Source organism: Filicampus tigris, chromosome 3, assembly GCF_054856515.1.
Source record: "Filicampus tigris isolate MCC_2025a chromosome 3, RoL_Ftig_1.0, whole genome shotgun sequence".
NCBI classification, from domain to species: domain Eukaryota; kingdom Metazoa; phylum Chordata; class Actinopteri; order Syngnathiformes; family Syngnathidae; genus Filicampus; species Filicampus tigris.
In genome coordinates, this window is record NC_141219.1 from 15314152 (window position 1) to 15335957 (window position 21806).

Sequence of the window (21806 nt, forward strand, 5' to 3'; positions counted from 1 at the left end):
GTCTGAGTGTTGACCACACGTCCCAGTCCATCAAACATGACTGGCAGCTTAGCCGTTTCCAGCGTCTTCTGAACGTGGCGATACATCAGGAAACTGTCAGCTCCAAACAGCAGAATACCCGTTTTCAAAATTCCAATAATGCGTGCTCAAAATTCCAGTAAGTTTAAAACAAACTCTTTGATCAAGAGTTCCTTGGTTTACTAAATGTATAACCTAAATTTGTAGATGATTTGGTCACAAGTCATAATTACAACAAATATTGATTAGAATACAACTATTAGGCCGTAAATGATAAAACGATCAAATGAAAAACAACGTGTACGGCGGTAACTGAGTGTGCCGCATGACAACATCCTCTTATGCAGCTGTGCAAGCTAGTTCATTGCATATCATTCTTAATCTCGCAACATTGTGTGTTGGTACTTGTTACATTTATAAAAGTGGAAACTTATGAATTATATTATTGTAAATTATAGATGGATTGCACAATGTCTGTATTGTTGCCCACCATTTAACGTCCCACTTTCAGCTGTTTAACTCATTCATGCTCACACCCGCATACACAGACACCTTTGTTGCATGCATTACCTGATAATGGCATGCTGTGGGTGTTCCAGCATGCCATGGTCGAGTGGCTGACCTAATACATTAGAGCGAGCTCACTGTCAGGTCTTTAAGTAGCTCGGATCAGCGGCAGATACACAGCTAATGGAGCCTTCTCTACGGGGGTGGACTAACGCAGTAAAAGCGTTATTAAAATGGTGTCAACAAAATACATACTCAAACTTGATTTGCTTAACTTTTACAAGATAACAGCTGCGCTGAATTAATATTTTTACACTAGTTACACATTTAGTGACAGTTGGTTATGTAATGTTTTTGTACAGAACCAAGTGGGGTCTGTGAAGTCAGAATTGAATGAAACACAATATCCCATCACAACATTTATTTTTGTTCACAAATGCAAGTAAATTACTATGATCTGATACCTTAATATACCCTCAAATTTTGTTCTTAAAATCAAAATAAATAAAATGTGTGCCCCCAAAAGTACAATACTTAACTACTCTATTACCGTATTTTCCGGACTGTACGTCGCTCCGGAGTACAAGTCGCACCAGCCATAAAATGCATAATACAGAAGAGAAAAACATATATAAGTCGCACTGGAGTATAAGTCGACCGACCCCCACCCCTCCACCCTCTCTCGGAATCCAAGTTGTCTCTGTCGCGTAACGCAAATAAATGTGTCCATATAAATCAAATTCATAAAAATGTGCGCTTAGTACACATTATTTCCACCGAGCTACGATGGTAACATTTAGCTAACATCCACACATGTAGTATTACAAGAAAGTTACGGTAAGATAACTTTAAACTCACCAAAACGGTCATAGATCCATTAAACAAGTCTTTTATTCATCGCCGACCATGTAGAATGTCTTCAAGTCTCCAAAAGTATTTTTGCATTCGGTCATAATCATCTGTTCTCTCCTCCGCTCTCATGCATGTGTGTGGCTGGCTGATGATGCAAGACCATGCACTGCCAGGCACGGCGCCTTTTAAAGGAACAGTACACTATTTTGTATAGATGGATTGAGAGACAGTCAAATTGTCTTTTTATCATACTATTTTAATTGCTTATTTAACACAATATTAAATGTTAACCGTTTAAATTAATCATGTATTTTAAAAGCTTTTAGGATTCATGTTCTTTATATGGGTTAAAATAACATGTGAAATGATATACAGGTAATAATGTGTTAATAATTTCACACATAAGTCGCTCCGGAGTATAAATCGCACCCCCCAGCCAAACTATGAAAAAAAACGTGACTTATATAGTCCGGAAAATACGGTACATTGGACCTGCACTTTTTTTTCTTGTGTTGTATCATGTTTTGTAATTCTTTCATCATAATAATTGTTTTTATTGTCCCATTTACTGCCAAAATATGTCACCATTCTACAAATTCCAGTGCACTGCTTTTGTACAAAATCCTTTTAAGATCTCATAAAAACTGTCTCAGAAGCATACATGCTAGTAAAACAATTAAGAGATGGCTTGGTCGTGAATCGAAATATGAAGGGCACGCACTGTAGTATAATAATACGAGGACATGCTGATCAATACGATACCATTAGTGGTTATCCACTGCACAAAGTACACATCTGTAGAGCTCCAATCAGGGATGCTGTAATCTAATGAAATTTGAATTGTGTGGATTTATAATAAATGTCCTGCTTAACCTTGTATCCTCATTAACTTATTAGTTTTGCCCGGAAGGAGCCGTCAGTGTGGCTGAGAGACGCGAGTGCCAGTTATGGATATGTTTACAATCTCTCAGTTCCCTGTTACAGATCTTGAAATTATAGTATTTTGAAGGAAAGGGAATGAGAAGACAGCAAAATACAGAGTAGAGAGGGGAATAAAAAAATAAAGTTATTCAGTACTGCAGTCTTTCGAGTGTATCTTTTATTATATCTGCGTCTCAAGCAGATTTGTTGTATTTGTGATCCTATTTGTTGTACTTGTGCACTGTGGGAATTTAGTCGTGCTTGCTAGTAACTTTTTTCACACTCGTAGATGTTCTTGTACAGTGTATCTGAGCTCTGCCTCTCCCTGTCTACACTGCTACGTGTTCGATACAGAACAAACAGAACTTGCTGTCGAGGCAGATCGACCTCAAGGGCAAGGAGCCAGAGAAGGGGGTGCTGATGTCCTACACCATTCCCGACCTGAGAATACCTCTTTCCTATGAGGTCAGATTGGCCCCCATCACCACCTACAGCGCTGGGGAATATGTCAGTCGCACCATCCAGTACTCCGAGCGTGAGTGTTCATGCATGCAGTGTATACTTTTCATTTTGAACACAATACAGTACTTTATTGGATTCTATTTTCCCGACTCAATTAAAATGATTGACTGAGCATTATTTTACACACAAAAAAGTTATAATAATATAATAATAATAATAATAATAATAATAATGCATCAGATTTACATAGCATCTTTTATATAGTCATTACAATTTTTTATTAATTTTTTTTCAACCAACCTGCACATTTTTTTATACAATGTTAGTTTTTTTAATGCAATTAACACATTTCTCATTTGGAATAATGGAAATGGCACAGTTCTCATTACAAAACGTAGGTTTAAGTGATATAAAGCATTTGTGACACAAGTGTAAAAAATAGTGGCTGTTAATATGAAACCATAAAAACAAACAATATATAGGGTGGGCTAAAAGTAGGCGCATACATTTTACAGTCAGATCTAAAACATTTTATTACATTTCTACCTATGTATTGTTAATATCAACATTTTTAGCACAGCTTCATCTCTTAAGTTCTTAAAATGTCCTCCATGAACATTGCAACATTGCTCAAATCTCTCCAGAACACGATGACACAACACTATCCGTCCTACGTTTGGCCCATCCTGTATAGGGATGTCCCGATCACACTTTTTTGGCACCTGAGTCCCGAGTCTGAGTCTTTGGTTTTAAGGAGCTGCTGATACTGAGTCCCGATCCGATAGTTTTACAATACATAAAAACATTCCAAAAAAAATAGCACACATACCAATTGTCTCAAATGTATAGAGATATTGACAAACAGTATGTACGGTACATAATTATCCATAAACAGTATATAAGGTACCGATTTGAGCTTGGTGAAGTCTTGCATGATGTCATATACAGGGGCGGTCCAGAATTCAGTTTTGTCCGACATCCGAGACATGTTTTTCAGTCCAATTCCCACATACAGTATACAATCGTTTGACTTTAGAGGTTCTACTTTCTTGACTGTTGTACTTACAGTATCTACATGTTAACCAGTGCTCCGTTTTCTTACAGCATACACCTACCCAAGACCCTCAGGTGAGTCCTCCCATCTATCTTAAATCGTCGACATCCGTCTTCTTCTAATCTTCCAAACTCATTACTGTCAAATGATTGATGACAGGGTGGTGAAATTGGCAGCGTGTTTTGATTTTTTTTGTCTTTTCCCTCGAAAAGTCAGTTTATCTTTTATGGCCACAATAACAGTCAACACTGGTTTCTAACGACTAGGGATGATCCAATCTTGTTGCTTTAGGGAAGATGGTGTATGAACTGTGCTATGAGAAGCATTTGACAATTACATTTATGTTTGTGATATTCTAAATTTAGGGAATATATTGGTGGCTATATAGTGTAGCCGTATCGAAAAAAATATTCATACACACATTTTAATTATAAAATCAATAAGGAGTTGGACTTTAGTTGCTGAGCTGAATTCTTTAGTTGCGAAGACATGATGATCAATTTAATGATTCCAGCACCAGAGACCAATCTTGTAAAAAGACGTCACACAAGAGTGGAGGATCATTTACTTGTTCTCCAATTTTCACTTCATCTCAGTGCAGTGACCGCGAGGCAGACACGACAATCCAAATTATTATGTACACTATATTTAAGGCGGTTCACAGCCGACATCCTGTTCAAATTCAATGCATGCAGGAGTTGTAAACTGCTAAAAAAATCTCGGGTCCTATGTTAAAATGTAACTAGACTTGTTAAGATGTTTCGCCATTGAAGTAGCTTTCAATTTCTATTAACATGAAGAAATCAATGAAGGACTATTTTTCTATTTGAATTCCAGGTCTTTTATTATTTAGACAAAACATGGTGTTGGGGGGCTTGTTTAAAAAAGCAAAAAAAACTTCTATGTATACACTAACGATCGATAACTTGAAAATTATGCTGCTGTCATTTGCATCGACTAGTTAGGAAACCCTAACCCATTTGCAGAAGTAGTATTATCTTATTATTGGCAAAATGTGTCGATGCTTCCAAAATAGATAAGGTTTGTTTACTCAGATTGCTGAGCGCCAGATTGTCTCCTCACGAACAAACACGATCTTATTGCGGTTGTCAGCCATATTTTTTGTTTACGTTCCACACTTTTCTCCTGAGGTCGAACCTCATAAACTCGTCCAACCTGTCCTCTTCCCCGGTTTTCCCACATGCGGCGTTAAACTACATTAAACCTACATCCTATTTCAGGTTTGTGCTGTCTTTCGCTTGATGTGAACGAACTTGTAGCGCCTCAAATGCATCTCAAGCCATCCCGCTCTTTTTTTGCATTTATTTTTCTCCCTCTGTCTCTATCAGCTTGCTCTTTGTCCTTTTCAGTTAGCGACATGCAGCATTTGTCTGGCACGGGTGTCACTCAGCTCTGCCAAGACGATGCAATTAAAAAACAACTGCCGATTGGAACAGACTGTGAGAACAACGGTGCAAATTGAAATGAGTGGGTGTCGTGGAGCAAGGTGTGAATAGTAATAGATTAGCCCCTTGAAACAAATGTCAACACGTACGCCATACGCTTACACGGAGTAGCAGATACAGTATGTAAATGGAGTGCAATGAACGAGGGCCCGATTAATGGTTTTATAGATTAAATATACTGCTGATTATGTGGAACTTGATTAAGATGACCAACCACTGATCCCACATGTATTTGCACTTGGGATCATTGAAGACACTAGTCTAAATGGATTGATTGGTGTTAATTTTAAGTATGAATGGGTTCAATTTAGGGCTGCACAATATTGGAAAATCATGCGAAATGTGATATTGATGTTGACTATCGTGGTATCGATATTTAACATGTACCTAAAAAAAAAAGTCATTTTTATTATCTACTTTAAGAAGTTCATTTTTTTCATGCTCAATGTGTTCTTAGCTAATGAATTGTAATTTCCCTCGATGATGTCCACCTATTGGGTGGCGATTTGCATTTAAGTTTGCATCTCACTGGTCAAATTCAGATAAAAGCATACATTCCCATAAGAAAATTATTGCACGTCTTTGCGATTTGCATATTGCACAGGTCATGAACAGGATATCGATATTTCTTCTATATGCTGCGCAACCCTCGTTCAATTAATTGGCCAAATTATTTCAAAACAGAAATGAAACACAAAAAGAACGTGGAAATTTCCTTTGTTTTTGTTGTATGCAGAAGACATTTGGGTTTCAGATCAAATGTGAATATGAGACAAAGGTTCAGCATTCCAACCTTTATTTCATGGTATTTAAATCTAGATGTGTTAAACATCTCAGGACAGAGCACCTTTTCACGTGATTGGAACAGATATTATTGAATTAACCTAAAGTGAATAACATTAAACATTTGGTGGTATAACCTTTACTTGCAATGAGTTCATCAAGCCTGCGAACCACACTGTTGCATTTTTCTTTTGAAATGCTTTTGCAGGCCTTTACTGCAGCCTCTTTCAGTTCTTGTTTGTTTCTGGGGGTTTCCCCCTTTCGTCTCCTCTTCAGGAGGTAAAATGCATGCTCTATTGGGTTAAGGTCTGAAAGACCCAAGACCTTCCACTGCAAAGACCTTCTAAGTGCACTGCAAAGTCTTTCACTTTCTAAAATGTTATGCTTCTCCTTCCTTAAAAGGCCTCGCAAGCAACCACAGACACATTTCCTGCAGTGATCTATGTGGTGGCAATCGAGGAGCATTCCCTGTCTAGATCAGTTGATAAACAGCACTTGGCTCTAGTCCACCTTCTCTGCTCTTCACAATGAAAAGCACTAAAAGTCACACTGAGCTTTTTGGGAGGATGTGTCAGCGCACACACGTACATGGGCCAGGTGGCAGTTGGGTCAGTGGGCTCAAATAGAAAGAATGGTAGAAAAATACAAATAAAAGATAAAAAAAAAAAGGGGGGGGGGGCAACATATCTTGATGTTAATCCAGGTCAGGCACTGATTCATTTTACCGCTTCACTGCTAGCAAGTATTGATTTTTAACCCATGTACATCCCAAGCTACAAAGCACTCAGGCACACAGGAGGCTTCTTTATTAAACTTGCCTTTGAGTTGGGTCAGTTCAAGGGTGGACCAAGTTCACTTCATAAACCCATCCAATAGGTTAGGCGGATTCAGGCTGGTCAGTTGCCAGAGTGAAAAATACAGTACTAATTTGCTTCTGTTTTTCTGCAGTAAAAAATCACCGCAGAAAGTTACATGATAAAGGAACCTTTGATACTGTTGAAATGAGGTCATAATTTCTGACATGTTGGGATGCAACAGTTTATCCAAAATCAATTTGAAATCGATACAAACTGCTTAAAGTATGCATCAATGTAAAAAAAAATTAAGAATCCATTTGCTATATATAGCCGCCCTCTTGTGTCATGCCTGTCTGCAAGGCACATGCACAGTAGCGGTAATCCGGGTCATCCGTGATGTGAAATGCACTATATAAATAAAATTGTATTGTATTGTATTGTATAGCACAGTGCTTTTCCCTAAGTTTACTCATGTGATTTCACGCTCCTACATTAAAACCAAGGCTTGGTGCCAAGAAAAGTGAAATATGTTTACAAGTATTTCTTTTTTGTATTTATAGGTAGTACTAGTGCAACTCAGCATAGTGTATAGTTTTTGGTTCATTCATTGGTCATTTATTGGTCAGGAATACTGGTACAAGCTGCAAAGTTTAATACAAGTTGTATGTACTTTCATCTTAATTGTCTTTGTTATTCTTTTGCATATACCTTAAAGGATTCTAGCTGTCAGCTACCGATGGTCATAGAAGATTAGTCGACTAATCGCGGCTACTGTTGGTGATTAGTCAAGTAGCAAAATAATTGCTTGTGGCAGTCCTACTTGACATGCTTGCGCCAAACATCATGCGTATTGCGTTTGTGGATGGCTGCAGCACGACACTTTTAAAAAAAAAAATCAAATCGAAAATCAGGAACTGCAAATCGAAAATCGAATCGGGGCTTGGGTGAATCGTTACATTCCCACTAACATGACATGCACGATGACCATGTGTACTTGTTTGTGACTTTGGAGTCATATTTTTCCCCTAGATTTTATCCGAATTACATATTAAACCACTTCAGGCTCACGACATTAAATATTTCACATTGTCTGGAAAAACTTATTGCTGCATCAAAAATGTTCTGCATATCATATCCATAATCTAACGCAGTTGCACACTCTGGTTTTTCCACATTCACACACCAGACCACGTGTGTGGGTTTGAGGATGAGAGGATCTGTGGTTTTTCACAAGACCGAAGCGACGTCTTTGACTGGACACGACAGAATCACCTGACCCAGAATCCCAAGCGGTCTGCCAATACAGGCCCAGAGACGGATCGCAGCGGAACCAAAGAGGGTGGGGAAAGGGGAATTCATTTAATACACAGTTTGACACAGCAGTGCGGAGCTCTGAATGCTGTTTTCTTGTTCTCAGGCTACTACATGTACATCGAAGCATCGCGGCCACGGGTTCAAGGGGACAAGGCTCGCCTGCTCTCTCCACTTTTTAACGTGACCACGGTCAGGGGCCCCAAGGGCTCCGGCAGAGTCCCTTATTGTGTCTCCTTCTACTACCACATGAAGGGCAAACACATTGGTGAGTGAATGAGAATAACATACACACTTAAAGCGCCATGGAACATGTGTAAAAAAAAAAAAAAAAAATATATATATATATATATATATATATATATATATATATATACAACCGCTCTATTTAAAAAAAAAAAAAAAAAGATAAGTGATATATAAGCCGCACCTTTATATAAGCCGCACAGATGGCTAAAATCAGGTGGATTTTGTTGCTTAACTCATATTTTATATTAATTAGATTGCCTTGTTTGAATTAGTGGACCTGCATAGAACATATTCTTGAAAAAATTTGTTTGGGTTCACTTAGGGTTTAAGTTTTTTTAAGCCCTTTAAGCCCTTCCTATTCTCTCCTCTAACGGCTTTCGAAAATACGGGACCTACCGTATATGGCCCAACCAGATCAATGATTACTATTAAACTACTACATGTACAGTAAATATGGCAAGTCCAAATATGGGGAGAAATATAGGATAGATATAGGGTTGGCATGTTGTGCTTCAATGAAGGTTCTCAGATCTGCGTGCTTCTGTCCAAACTTGACCCACACTGCAAGAGCTTGACGTGTAGACAATACCGAGGTTGGCGGGTCTTTGTACGTTTCCACTTGTGCCTTTGTGTTTGTCAGTGTATGTGCGCGTGCGTCTGTGTGTGCTTGTTTTTGAAGTGGGCAGTGGGTGTGTGATTTATGGCAATGGCACAATACAATCAGTCACTTGGGTAAGCTGTTCATCATAATATGCTCTGTCACGCAGCTAGAAGGCATCCAGCTCAGAGCCTGCAGAACTCTACACAGACACACACACACACACACACACACGCACGCAGGCGCACACACATTCAGTATTCCCATTAGAGCATCACAAGACTTGCACAAATCATAACACGGGCACACAAAGGCTCACTCACGATAGGTTGTCCTACTCAAACCAGTTGTCTTCTTGTGGAACAAGAGGAAATGTCAAAATAATGGTGTTTAACAGTGGACACCAACTAAGATATATTCACTATACATGTATATACTGTATGTACGAATGTGGAATATCTTAACTTAAATTTGTATTGAAATGTGGACAATAGTAAAAAAGGAGTGCAAAAGAGGAGTGACAATCGCATAATACTGGTTTTGCTTTTTTGTGGTATCTTACCTTCTCCACGCACAGAAAGCACTAACCCAGAGGTAATATACCTTGTTGGTTAGTTGGTTTGTTGACGCAATAACTACAAAACCGAGTTTACTGAAATTTTGTAGAGGGCCGGCACAAGGGCCAGAAAGGAACCCATTCAAGCTTGGTGTCGATCCAGTTACAGTCTGCTGGCATTGGGGCCAAATCGATTGCCAACAGTCCAGCAGATAGAGCTGAAGGGAAAAAAAATGTTGTCTGTGTGTGTCATTTGGCATGAAGTGGCACAGTATTATCAGGCACGTTGTGGAACATTTTGGAATAAAGACATTTTAACTCTTGTGGTTTCTCAGATGAAAAATGTTTAAGCCTTGGCACTTAGATTGCTTTTGTATTCAGGAAGACTTTAGGATTGAGTGCCGAAACGCAAAAAAAAAAATGTTTACAAGTGTAATAAATTCGACGAGAAACAGGGCCATTTTTCTCCGAGGCGTCTATAAAATCAAAGTTCTCATCACTTGTGGTCTTGTTGTGACGGTGTTTCGCAGCAAGGCAACATCTGTCACCTAGCGCTTGCTTACGATTACAACAATCTGTTAGTAGTTTACGCCAAGATCGTCTACAAGATCCCCTTTCATCGACGCAGTTGTTCCCCTATTCGCTTCCAATCTGTTGTCACATGAATTGCCTTTCTCTTGCCGAGCTCATGCTGCAGCCACGGAGTAGCAGCGATGCTCCTCACGGCAAAATAATGGAGTTAAGGGGTAGCCTGCGACAACAAAAGGTGTGGGGGTGGAGGTCAGCGAAACGAGAGTGGGAGAGGAAGGCACGAGCGAAGCAGCATTTCAGAAAACACGTTTTTGAAGCTTTCAAAAGAGCTCGAAGGCTGCGTTAGAGATGCAAGGTGATGTAAAAAGGCTTGAACAGAAAGAGCGCTGAAAAGGCCATCAGCACATTGATGTTCGCGCACAGTCAGACGACACAAAAGCACTGTTACCGACGAACATGCACTCGACCAGTTTGAAGAGAAAGTATATGAAGGCTATTGAAAAACACACTTGTATTGTATATTCCGTGTTTTTCTGTCCTGAGGCTATTGCATTGTGAAACAGTACGCGCAATATGAAAGACGAGGCTAGGAGATGGTGCTGTGAATAGTTTGGGTCACCTTAATGCAAGTCATTGCTGACAGCAGTACATAAACAACATTTGATGAAGTTTCTGCGGTCGTAGTTTGGCTCTGCTTTTGCGCAGTGCCACTGGCAAGCTGACTTGGAACTGTTGGATTGTTTTGAGAGCCCGGTGATGGAAGGCAAATGAATGATTATTTAAATGATGCCTTCACTTGTGATCGTTTGGTTGAGATTTTTAATTCAAAGAGTTCCAGTGTGATTTGCAACAGGAAAAACTTTTTAGCCATATGTTGACTAGTGTCTGGCTGAGGTAGTAAGCAACTTTACATGCTGTTGTACCTGAAAATAACAGTGTTAGCCATTGTTCTGCTTTCAATGGAACCTCGAAGGTCAAACACACACCGATTTGAGATTTAAAAAAAACAAAAAACATTGGAAATGGAAATAAAAACAAACACACGCAGATACATACTGTCGCCATCATGAAACTTTGGTAACTGTACAGGGAGTGAAAATACGACAGCTCTGGTCACGAAAAGGTGAGTCACCACGTGACCCATTTTTGCACCGTAGGTTTTCGTTTACTGTATCTCCCCAAAAAGTGACCATGGCCATTAACTGACTCAAATGCAGACAGGGCATTGCCTTTATCTGTAAAATATATTTTAAACTTAATCCATCCATCCATTATCTATACCGCTTATCCTCACAAGGGTCACTGGCATGCTGGCGCCTATCTCAGCTGTCTTCAGTAGGCGGGGACACCCCGAATTGGTTGCCAGCCGGGCACAGCAAGGCACACAGAGACAAACTGTCAACCATTTCAAACTTAATATTAAACAGTATTATTGACACATTACAGTTTATCCACCTTCGATACCACTTATCCACAACAAATTGTTATTTTTATTAAATGCATCAAAATGGTAATATATGAAGACAATTGGGCAGAACTTACAGGTAGCATAGAGTTTAGAATTTTTTGTCCCTATCGTCTGGATGACCACATGAAGCAGCAGAGGTTAATGAAAACATGAAATAACAAATTGCTGATTTAACTGTTAGCATGAAGCCCAGTGTTTGCTGCAGGTCACAGCAGGAGCCATGTTTGTACGTTGAATTGGACGTGACACTCGATATCAGCGTGTTTCTACTCAACCAAATAGAAAAGTTGCATCACTAATATGTGTTTATCGTTGCGTGTGTGTTTATGTAATTGGAATGACAGCAGAGCATGCAAGTAATAGTGCGAATTAATATTAGTATTCTTCCAACATTACATTAACTCAAAAATGACTTCCGAAATGTCAAGTAAGCGTGGCATCCATCATGAAATGTTTGTGCCGTGCGGCTCCTGAACTTGCCATGTCCGTGTGTTCTAATGGCTGTCTTTGATGGCTAGCTATTTTAGGGCCGTGTAGTTGTCATTCATCTGATGAAGACGTTAAGGTCACAATCAAAGGGTGTTGACACTTGGATCATTCATTTAAAGTGAAGGCAATCAGCTCTTATATTCCTCATCATGGTGTTTCTAAGCCTTGGTTCGTCTTCAGTACAAAGTGTCCTGCGGCCAGAGGACGTCATCGTTATAAGCGTGATGGTATGAAATGTGGTTTCATTTGTTGTTTGTGGGAAGCTGGAGGCTATACAAGCTAACTTCAGGAAAAAGTGAGGCCATGGACAGGTCGCCAGTCAATCACAGGGCACACAAATAGAAACAGACAACCATTCACACTCACTCATCAACAGAATCAGAAGTCAGGCGAGTGAACCAGTACTCCATCAGAGACAAAAAGTCAAAATCGTCTTTAGAGGTCTGTAGTGACTGAGCTAGGGCACGCCTCAGGTTGTGTTAGCACATCTGATTTTCAAGAGGATTAGCAATTGAATGAAGTTCAACCAACATTATTTTAAAATCTTGCGCTTACAATATGACTTTGGTGTCATTTACGGTACAGTACTCTTACCCTTGGCACACATCCCTTGCGACGGAATAAAATGTTAATTACGTACTAGCTTGATTATTTCAAGGCTTGATTCACATTACCTCCAAAACATGCAAATCTCCCCCGCGAGAATAGGTTGAGCATTTTGTGGGCATATGGAGCGATCAATTTTCTTTGCAAAAAACAGACTCCCACCAAACGGAAACGCATAAAATACCTTAGCGCCACTGCCTACGCATGTGTTAAGAGACTGGATGTTGGTTAATATTGCACTTAAGAGCTGTCTGGGAATTCTTAACAAGATGAATGCTTATTAAACAACTTTGAGGCCTAAGAGAGTCGTAGGAGTTGTGCTCTGAGCTGGTTTACAGGACCTTGGGGAAGTTGTGTTATGTTATAGCAGTTGTTACTTGGCTTTGTGATATAAGTGAATCACTTTTGTGATACTAGAAATTAGTAGAGATGGCCAGTCAATGGCCCAATATTTGTGGCCTCATTTGATTATTTTCTCGAGTCACCAAGTAGGTTGGGATTCCACTTGTTGAATGATGTTGATGTAGTGTTTTATGTTAATTTATTGGTCAACACGTGTGTAATAGGGCCTTTTTATTGTTTTTTATTATTATTATTATTATTATTATTATGTATTATTATTTATTGTTTCTCCTTTGTAAAGTGCTTTATTACAGCTCCAGCTGTTATGAAATGCGCTATATAAATAAAATTGTATTGCATTGTATTGTAATATCATCGTGACGATTGCGCAGGGTGTGATAATATGCCACACTTCAACACGTGGCTATTTTAGTTAGCAAGCAGGTCCAGGGGGCCTCAGCAGTAGGGATAACAATCAAAATTGTTAGTTTGCTTGCCTAACAATTCAGAACAATTGGATCTATGAACTGAGATAATTACAGTTACTACTACATTTTTTTCCTGGTAGGATGTCTGTTTCAGGAGGGCATTTTTCTATTGTAAAATGACACACACTTCTACTAACTGTGGCGCACTGTCTATTAGAGGGATGGCCATTATTTAACGAAATGCAACCTGTAATGGCTTTTTTTTAATATTTGTTAATGTTTTGGGAAAATTGTGCTCCGCTACTCCACTAATGTTCTATTATTAATAATGCTTTTTCCTTTGTTTGATGGAATCTTTTACAGTGTGGTCAAAATATGCAAGGTAAAATGGTCAACAGCACACATTGCAATGGCCAGTTATATGAGTTATGTTCAATAAGTACCGTAGGTGGAAATTAGCCATCAAACAGTACATGGGTCAATATCTTCAAATGTTTCAGCATTTGGAGTTGAATGTCAAAGCCACAACATTACAATCTAATGAGCCAACCTTTTGTAATAGCTTGCGTTTGTCCTCACTAGGATCATGCATGAGATGGAGCCTACAGGTGACTATGGGTCAGATGCGGGGTCACACCCTGGACTCATCACCACCCAATCGCAGGACACATACAGCATAGACAGACTTTAAACATATATATACACCTATGGACAATTTATAATCTTAATTAACCTAACATTATACAAGTTTAAGAATGTGTGAGGAATCCAGAGTACCTGTAAAAAATAATGAAAGCACATGGAAAATATCCAAGATGCAATCACTATTGAGATCCATTACAAAAGTGTAACATATTCTACCATTGTAGTTGAAAGTACGGCTCTTGAATTGAATGCCATTAAGTAATGCGCTATGTCCGATGAATGCATTTCGTCAGCTTCCCTAAATATGCCATGCTTTTTCACAGGCACTCTCAATGTTCTTTTGAAAGTGAGGAGCATTGCCTCTGTGGACTCCATGTTGTGGACCAAATCAGGTCATCAGGGCCCTGACTGGAAGAAAGCATACTTTGACATCAGTCCCAGTGGACCATTTCAGGTAAGAGCACAATGAGAACAATATCCCAAAGCTATTATTTAATTTTGCAAGAAAAAGACACCAGCACGGCTCTAACGGGCATACCGAAATCCAAATGCTGTATGTTTTGGGTCAGGAGAAAATAACAAAAATCTGGCATGTCAGGGCCATGGATCATTTTGAGAAAAACGTCTTTACAAGTTTTAATTGTTTTATTGTTGTGGGTCATTTTCCTCTCCACCAAGTAAACGTAGCCTTACAGATCAACTCCAATCTTAACCTTCTTGTTGTGATATGGCAGCACTAGCCACTTCCTAACTGGCCTGCCTGGTATGGATAAAATAGTATATTGTTATACCTTGGTAACATTCAGCAGAGCTGGGCATTTTACTAAAATTTGCCGGTCCGTTTATGGCCTTTGCGTCTACAGCCAGGGTACCCTCCGGCTGTCCGTTTACCCGCCCCTTTGTTCGGCCAGAACAAATTTTCAACAGACTTTTGCGTTTCCGTCTCAAAAAAAAAAAATAGACCAACTTTCACTCCCCCCCTTGCCGAGAGATATTTGAAACAAAAGACTCACTGTGGCAAGGAAGCCTCACCGCAGCATGGGATCCTCACCGGACTAAATGGGTCTACTTTTAGGACCAAGAGGCCTCGATCGCTGCCAACGGGAAACTGAAACCTCGTGAAAATAGACGTTGACATCGAAGGAAAAATGGGCTTCCAACTATGCTCAATTCGTTTATTTTTTTTAAGGTCCCCGTCTTTCGTCTATCGCCTACAAAATGGGCGTCCGTCATAGGCGGATAGACGGATTGGTCCTTCACATAGGCGAAATGCCCAGCTCTGGTATTTAGCATCTCTTAGAGTAGTATTTGTTCTGTAATGCAAAGCTTAAAACAAAATAAAAAAGAGGATGCAACCCTGACAGTGAAGAAGAATAAGTTGTCAAACACATATGTTACATGGCAGAAGGCAGCCCAAGTGATTGTGATTTTTTTTTTTCCACCTCAAAAGACAAGTGTAGCATTGGCGTATAGTTGACAAATGAATTCAAGATAATTACTTAATATGCATAGAATGCAGGGGGATAATGATATCTTAAGTGAATTCACAACGTAGTGTAAAAGGTTGGAGAGAGTTGAGATTAGAGGATGTACAGACCTGTCACCACAGGGCACCTTAAGTGGGGCACATGGAATACATGCACTATGATTATCAAAACCCTACAGACAGCACTTAATTTGCTCCTTATATGTGGATATATTCGCGTAGCACTGCCGCTCCCAGTCAACAGTCTTGAAAGGTGCCCTTTACGACAACCGCTGGCAAGTGTCATCATAAACGACATTTCCAGTACATGTACATGGACGCCATCTTGAGAACAATGACGTCGCAGCCGTATCGGATGTGGCATAGTGAAGATGCCTTGTTTGCTCACTCGTTGCAGATGTATCATCAAGCAAGAACTGACTGGATTGATACCAAACCATTGCTTTTGATTGTATATATCATTCTAACTCAATTTTCTGAATATAATTTGCAGATTTTTTTATCACTAATACAATGGCCACATCCAATATGGCGGATGCACCGACATATCACTCCAATGGGCCACTGGATTCAAAGGGTGTCCCGCAGCAGAAAATTAAAAGAAAAAGGAATAGAAAATCGATCTTCATTTTAGATATCCAAACATAGGAAAGTAAACCTTGCATAATGTCCGGAAACTGCAATCAATAGTCATAACAATTTATGTTGTTGACATCTCTATTTATTCTCGCATAAACCTCTAAAACTATTAGAGCGATCGTCCAAATATTACGGATTTTACGGCTATAGAGTTTTCCTCTCCATCGCGGCACCCTATGTCCGCCCGTGGTGACGGGTAAGTGCATACTTCTAAGCGACAGCAGTGACCTTCTTCCTCGCCCCTGCAGCTTTACAGCTTTACACTATGTTGAATACAAAGCCACGACTTGAACTAAATTTGTGACCCAGTCATCTGGAGCAGTGACCTCGGTACTATTTGTTGATTGTCTCCGAACTGAAGCTCTGGCCAATGGAATATTATAACGACTGCAAGTATGTTGGTCCAAGAAGAAAAAAATAAAAATAAATAGTTTCTGAGGCGTTTATTTCCATGGTATTACATAGTATTGCTTGCTTTTCTTGCCAACTGTCTTTTATCTCTGGGAGATTTCATCTACTGAAGGGTTCCTCTCATCTGCGCATTTCCCAAGAGGAAAGTCTTCTTTGCAGGCTAGATAGAAAAGAGGTGGGGGGTGTACACTCTGGGGGTTGCTTGGAGTAAAATGAATCTAGAGAAGAATTGAGCCTCAGACATTTAGAATTTGATTTTGAAATTTACCACAAGTGGTGCAGAGAAAGGAGTGAAAGGAAAGTTGTACAACTATAATTATGAGCCCACAGAAGCTTACTTTCACATGGAGGTGACGTATTTCTACCATTTTTAGCCGTCCTTGTAAATGCAAATAAATCTCAGTGAGTAGCTAATTGCTGACAAGGTTATTGAATAGATTTATTTGAATGTCATAAAATTAAACCTCAAAGCATCTGTCATGGTGGCGTCTGTGCCAAAATTGTAGGTTTTGGAATGGTTTCCCTTTACCCAGTGGAATCCATATAGTCTATTAAACCATAATTTGGGGATGAATCAAAACTAATGAGAGCAATTAAAAAAGTATCACACATCTTAATTAACCTAACTTAAATTAATTAAGTTCTGATACTGGGCATGAAATGTTTTTCTCATTAAATACATCATTTTGGAGTTTTGGAGCATTTTGATATTTTTGGATAGAGGTCCGTATTGATAAATGAGGACCTTTTGAGTGAACGTTCTGCTGCTTTTTTTGCAGAATGTCAGCAACGAGCTTGTCCACACAGCTGCCAGTGGATTATTTGCCTCATCGATAAAGTGCTGATCTCAGGGATGACAACAAGGGTTTACTATAATTTCAAAGATCAAAATAGATGTACACACTAGGGATATACAGATGTGCTTTTTTCAGGGCCGATACCGAAAAACGATATTTGGAGCCGATATTCATTTGTACAAAAAAGGGTTAAAATGGTGTCAAAATAAAAAAAATTTAAAAACTCCAGCACTTTAAATGCCTTAACTTAAAAACTTTAAAAAATAATCGGACTAAGCATAGTCGGAAGCCCATGTTTTGTCTATGTAATCGTCTATTTTCGGGCCCCATCCTCATCAGTCCGTCCATCCGCCCAGCCAGCCAATATTTTCTCATTCCATCAAACCCTCAATCCATCCACCTAGCCATCCATCGCACATCTCCAGGAATCCATTCAGAAAATTGTCCAGCATTGTATCCCATACATGCATACATACTGTACCTGTACATACATGCATACATACGTATGTACATATATACATACATACATACTGTACATACATACATACGTGCATACATACAATCATACATACATACTGTACATAAACACATACATACTACCAGAGCTGGGCATTTTACTCAAATTTGCCAGTCCGTTTATCACCTCATGTCTGCAGCGTGGGTTCCCTTCCGCCGTCCATCTATCCGCCTTTTGTCAGCCGGACCAAATAGTAATCGCCTATAGGTCGGTCCGACTATCAATGTTAACGGGCTTCCGTTTCCGTTGACCAACTTCAGCCGCTATTCCATCAAATGGATGGATGGATGGATGGTGTTGATTGTTCTATTTGAACTGTTGCACCTATCCAAATGTGAAAGTGGATAAACATTTTCAGGAAAGATAACAAACATAACAGCTTTTTCTTGGCCTGCAGCATGTCAGTGCTCCCAGTTAGTTGTTCCCGGACGGCATGTAACAACCAGAGTAAAGATGGCTCAACACGGTGCTAGATGTCAATTTCCCAGAAGGTTTAACTCATTATTTGGTTGTTGTGTCAGACTGAGTATGTTTACAACCAAGTGGTGGGAAAAGTTTTGAAGGCAAACAAATTCCATTTTTCCTCCCTCTCTTGAGTGTTTGTTGATATCACTCTCGTTTACATTTGTGTCTTTCCCTCTCTCTGGCCTTGTAGTGGTACACAGTGCTGACTCTTACCCTGCTCCCTTTTGCTCCCATCACATTGCAAAGCTGACGAATAATGTCTCCATAATTAATTGTGTACACTTTTCCACCCAAACAAACAAGTAATTCTGACACTTTTCTCTCATCTCAATGTACTTTCGTTCTGTGACTGTCATGTTGTCTTCAAAAAAGACAGTTAAGTTTGGGTACTTAGTCCTCACTACTACAGGAAAAACAATACTCACACATTGTTTAATCAAACATGCCTTTAAAAAGAAATCACATCCACGTGCACCACCTTGTAAGATCCAAGTACATTCACATAAACATATACAGATACAGCACACACACAGCAGTCTCCTATCGCCTGCAGCAATTAGCTATGACAGGTCAATTAACATGTTTATTTATGTGCAGGGGATGCCTGCGAGTTGTGCTGTAATGATTCCTGACTCTCTCAGTGTGCGCATGCATGGGGGGAATCGAATCCATGATGAATGTAGACTGAAGACCTACGCTGGGGGGTGTATGAGCCCTTCATTAACTTTGTTTCTGCAGCAATATGCTTCCTTCACTAGTGTGGGGAACATTGGGATACGTTTCCAAGAGTGCACAGGCAGAGGTACACTCCTCTGAGATGTTAGGAAGTCCCAGCGGTGTATTGATTGAGCAATGTAATGAGCACCTTCAGTAAACTCACACACACAAGCCCAGGTTCATTTCGAATGTATGTGGCTCACATGGAGAACACCTGGCAGACAAAATCCATTCTTTTCATGTCGCTTTTTTTCCCCCTGAATGTTTCTATAGGCAGAATTACACATTGATATCATTTTGTAGTGCATTTCATATCATTACTGTATAATCATGAACACATGGCCAACATGATGATGAATATTCACAAGGCAAGGCATGTGCTTTAATATCAAATTGCTCTACCTTCCCCACAGCATGCTTCTTCCAAGACAGTGCATTAAACATTACGTGCAGTGTGTGGATTGTGTCGCAATATATGGCCACAAGTTTGGTTGTTGCCATTAATCAAAGTAAAAAATAAAAACAAAACAGTGGTTGTAATGGAAATCTACCACAACAGGCAGACACAGTACATGCCTGTTTGGTCAAATTACTTAAAAATAAAGTGACGAAATAAAGAAATAAAGAAAATTCTCCGCTCATGCTAAAACATATAGCAATCTGCAATGAGTCTGTGTGGCGAAGAAGAAAAATAATCATGTGGCACATATTTGCAGCATCAATAAAGTGATTACTGCATCTTAAATATTCATCATATCGAGACTCGTAAAGCAAGATGGATGAGAAGGATGCATGCGAAGGAAGTGTGGTCTCCTTGGCAACCGAGGCGGCTGCAAATGTTATGGATGGATGTTGATCTTGAATAGTACAGTAAATGGAGGTATAAATGTGCTTACCATTTGTCATATTAATACCCTGTGACTTCTAAGAATATCATTCATACTCATTCTATTGGGCAAAAACACCAATTTTGTTTCTCTAATTCGTCCACTTGTTTTCTGAGTTGAAGCACTATGACAGGGGTGGTCAACTGGAGACCCAAACTCTGAGAGGCCCCTTGATTAATTTTCCAAAATAAAACTAATTTGTGGGGAGGGAAGCTTGAGGTTGATTACAAACCCAAAAATTATTCAAAATTGGGAGAAAAAATGTGAAAAAACTCCCACACAACCTGAAAAAAAAATCCCAAATATGAAAAAAATACTGGGAAAAAAATCCACAAATGTGCAAATATGTGGGTGCCAAACTCTGAATAAGCAGAGTTTTTAAGTTTAATATCACTAATTACCACTAGATGGAAGACATGTCTTAGTTGCACTTACACTTTGCTCTATAAGCCGTGAGTAGGCCTAATATTTGTTGTGGATTTGGAATGATATTAAGGACAAACGTAGTACCGCAATAATATCTAAATTATGAATGAGTTGATTTTTGTGGAGTTCTTCCACTTAAAGTTGTTTTTCTTGTTCAGCAATTTTGTGCCAACCTTGAATTATACATTTTAGGGACTGGAAAAAAATGTATATAGTATGAGGTTATTTTGTTGTTTGCTTCAAACCATTTGTTGTTGTATTATGATCGTAGATCTTTTATACATGCATTAAAACATGTATTAATTAATCAACAGAACATATTTTGCATGTATGCAGGTATTTTGGCCATATTTAAAGTGGCATTTTTGTCCTACATCTGGTTAGCAAATGCATGGTCCTATGTGGCTCCCGAGAAGCAGTGATGAAAAATTGTGGCCCCCTCCAGGATTTTAGTTGGCCATCCCTGCACTCTGTGGCGATTAGAGGATTCATTGCTATTTCTATTAATTAATGGTCGACAGAAACGCAAACGGAAGCCCTTTTAAAACGATAGGCGGAGGACCGGCCTATAGGTGATTACTATTTGTTCCGGCCGGACAAAAAAGCGGATGAGCAGACGGCGGAAGGGTACCCCGGCTGCAGGCGGAAGGTGATAAACTGACCAGAAGATAAACGGACCACCTACTGACCCAGGTGTGGAATAGATCCGGCTTGAATGAGAGTGTTTGCTACTTATTGTTGCAAGTGAGCTTAACTACCGGTATAAAAGAAGTCATCTTTACCCTAAATACTAAGTACTTTGCATTTTTAAGCATGCAAGTGGTTGTTACGTAATAAATATGAGTCATAAAGGCATATTTTTGATATTATAGTAACATTAACTCATGTTTGCACATCGGGGCAGCTTCGTCGGGGCAGCTTTGGATTTTTTCAGTGTACTGTCCAGGTTTGGTCTAAATGCCCTTACTTTGATGCTGTCACTATGCCGCTCATTTGTATAATATGAAAGGATTTCGGTGATGTATTAATCATCATTTTGCTCCTCGTGGAATCTTTAAGCAGACACGCCCAATTGGAATGTCTAGTTGAGTGGAACAACTGATATGCGACCTCTTACGAGAGCATTACAAATTCAGCTCATGTGCAAAGCTTGTCTTGTAATTGAGGTGGACCAGCAGCAGGCTGAGGCGCAACCAAACTCTACGCGGTCCTTCATGAGCTGCAATAAAACATTGACTTATTCATGCAGTGACTCATCCACTTGTAGGAAGAGTGAATACCATTTATGAGTCTGTGACGTTCAATGTTTGATCTAAACTGAATGGTGGAATGCAAATAAGCAAAGTTTGATGGTCACTTCAAGATGTTAGGAAAACAC

The 21806-nt window shown here is 39.5% G+C and overlaps 1 protein-coding gene and 1 long non-coding RNA gene across 6 annotated transcripts in view; one reads left to right on the forward strand and one right to left on the reverse strand.

The window, feature by feature from the left end:
• The window catches only part of mdga1 (MAM domain containing glycosylphosphatidylinositol anchor 1), a 185554-nt gene that overhangs the window by 150300 nt on the left and 13448 nt on the right, over window positions 1-21806 (forward strand). For all 3 annotated transcript variants that reach the window (XM_086025950.1, XM_086025948.1, XM_086025949.1), the window contains 5 exons: window positions 2653-2833; window positions 3865-3888; window positions 8047-8199; window positions 8278-8439; window positions 14407-14537. In XM_086025950.1, the coding sequence (XP_085882076.1) occupies window positions 2653-2833; window positions 3865-3888; window positions 8047-8199; window positions 8278-8439; window positions 14407-14537 (651 nt within the window). The remainder of the gene's footprint in view (window positions 1-2652; window positions 2834-3864; window positions 3889-8046; window positions 8200-8277; window positions 8440-14406; window positions 14538-21806) is intronic.
• Window positions 1-21806, reverse strand: part of LOC147150032 (uncharacterized) — a 156912-nt gene that overhangs the window by 39564 nt on the left and 95542 nt on the right. The gene's annotated exons all lie outside the window — the stretch shown is intronic.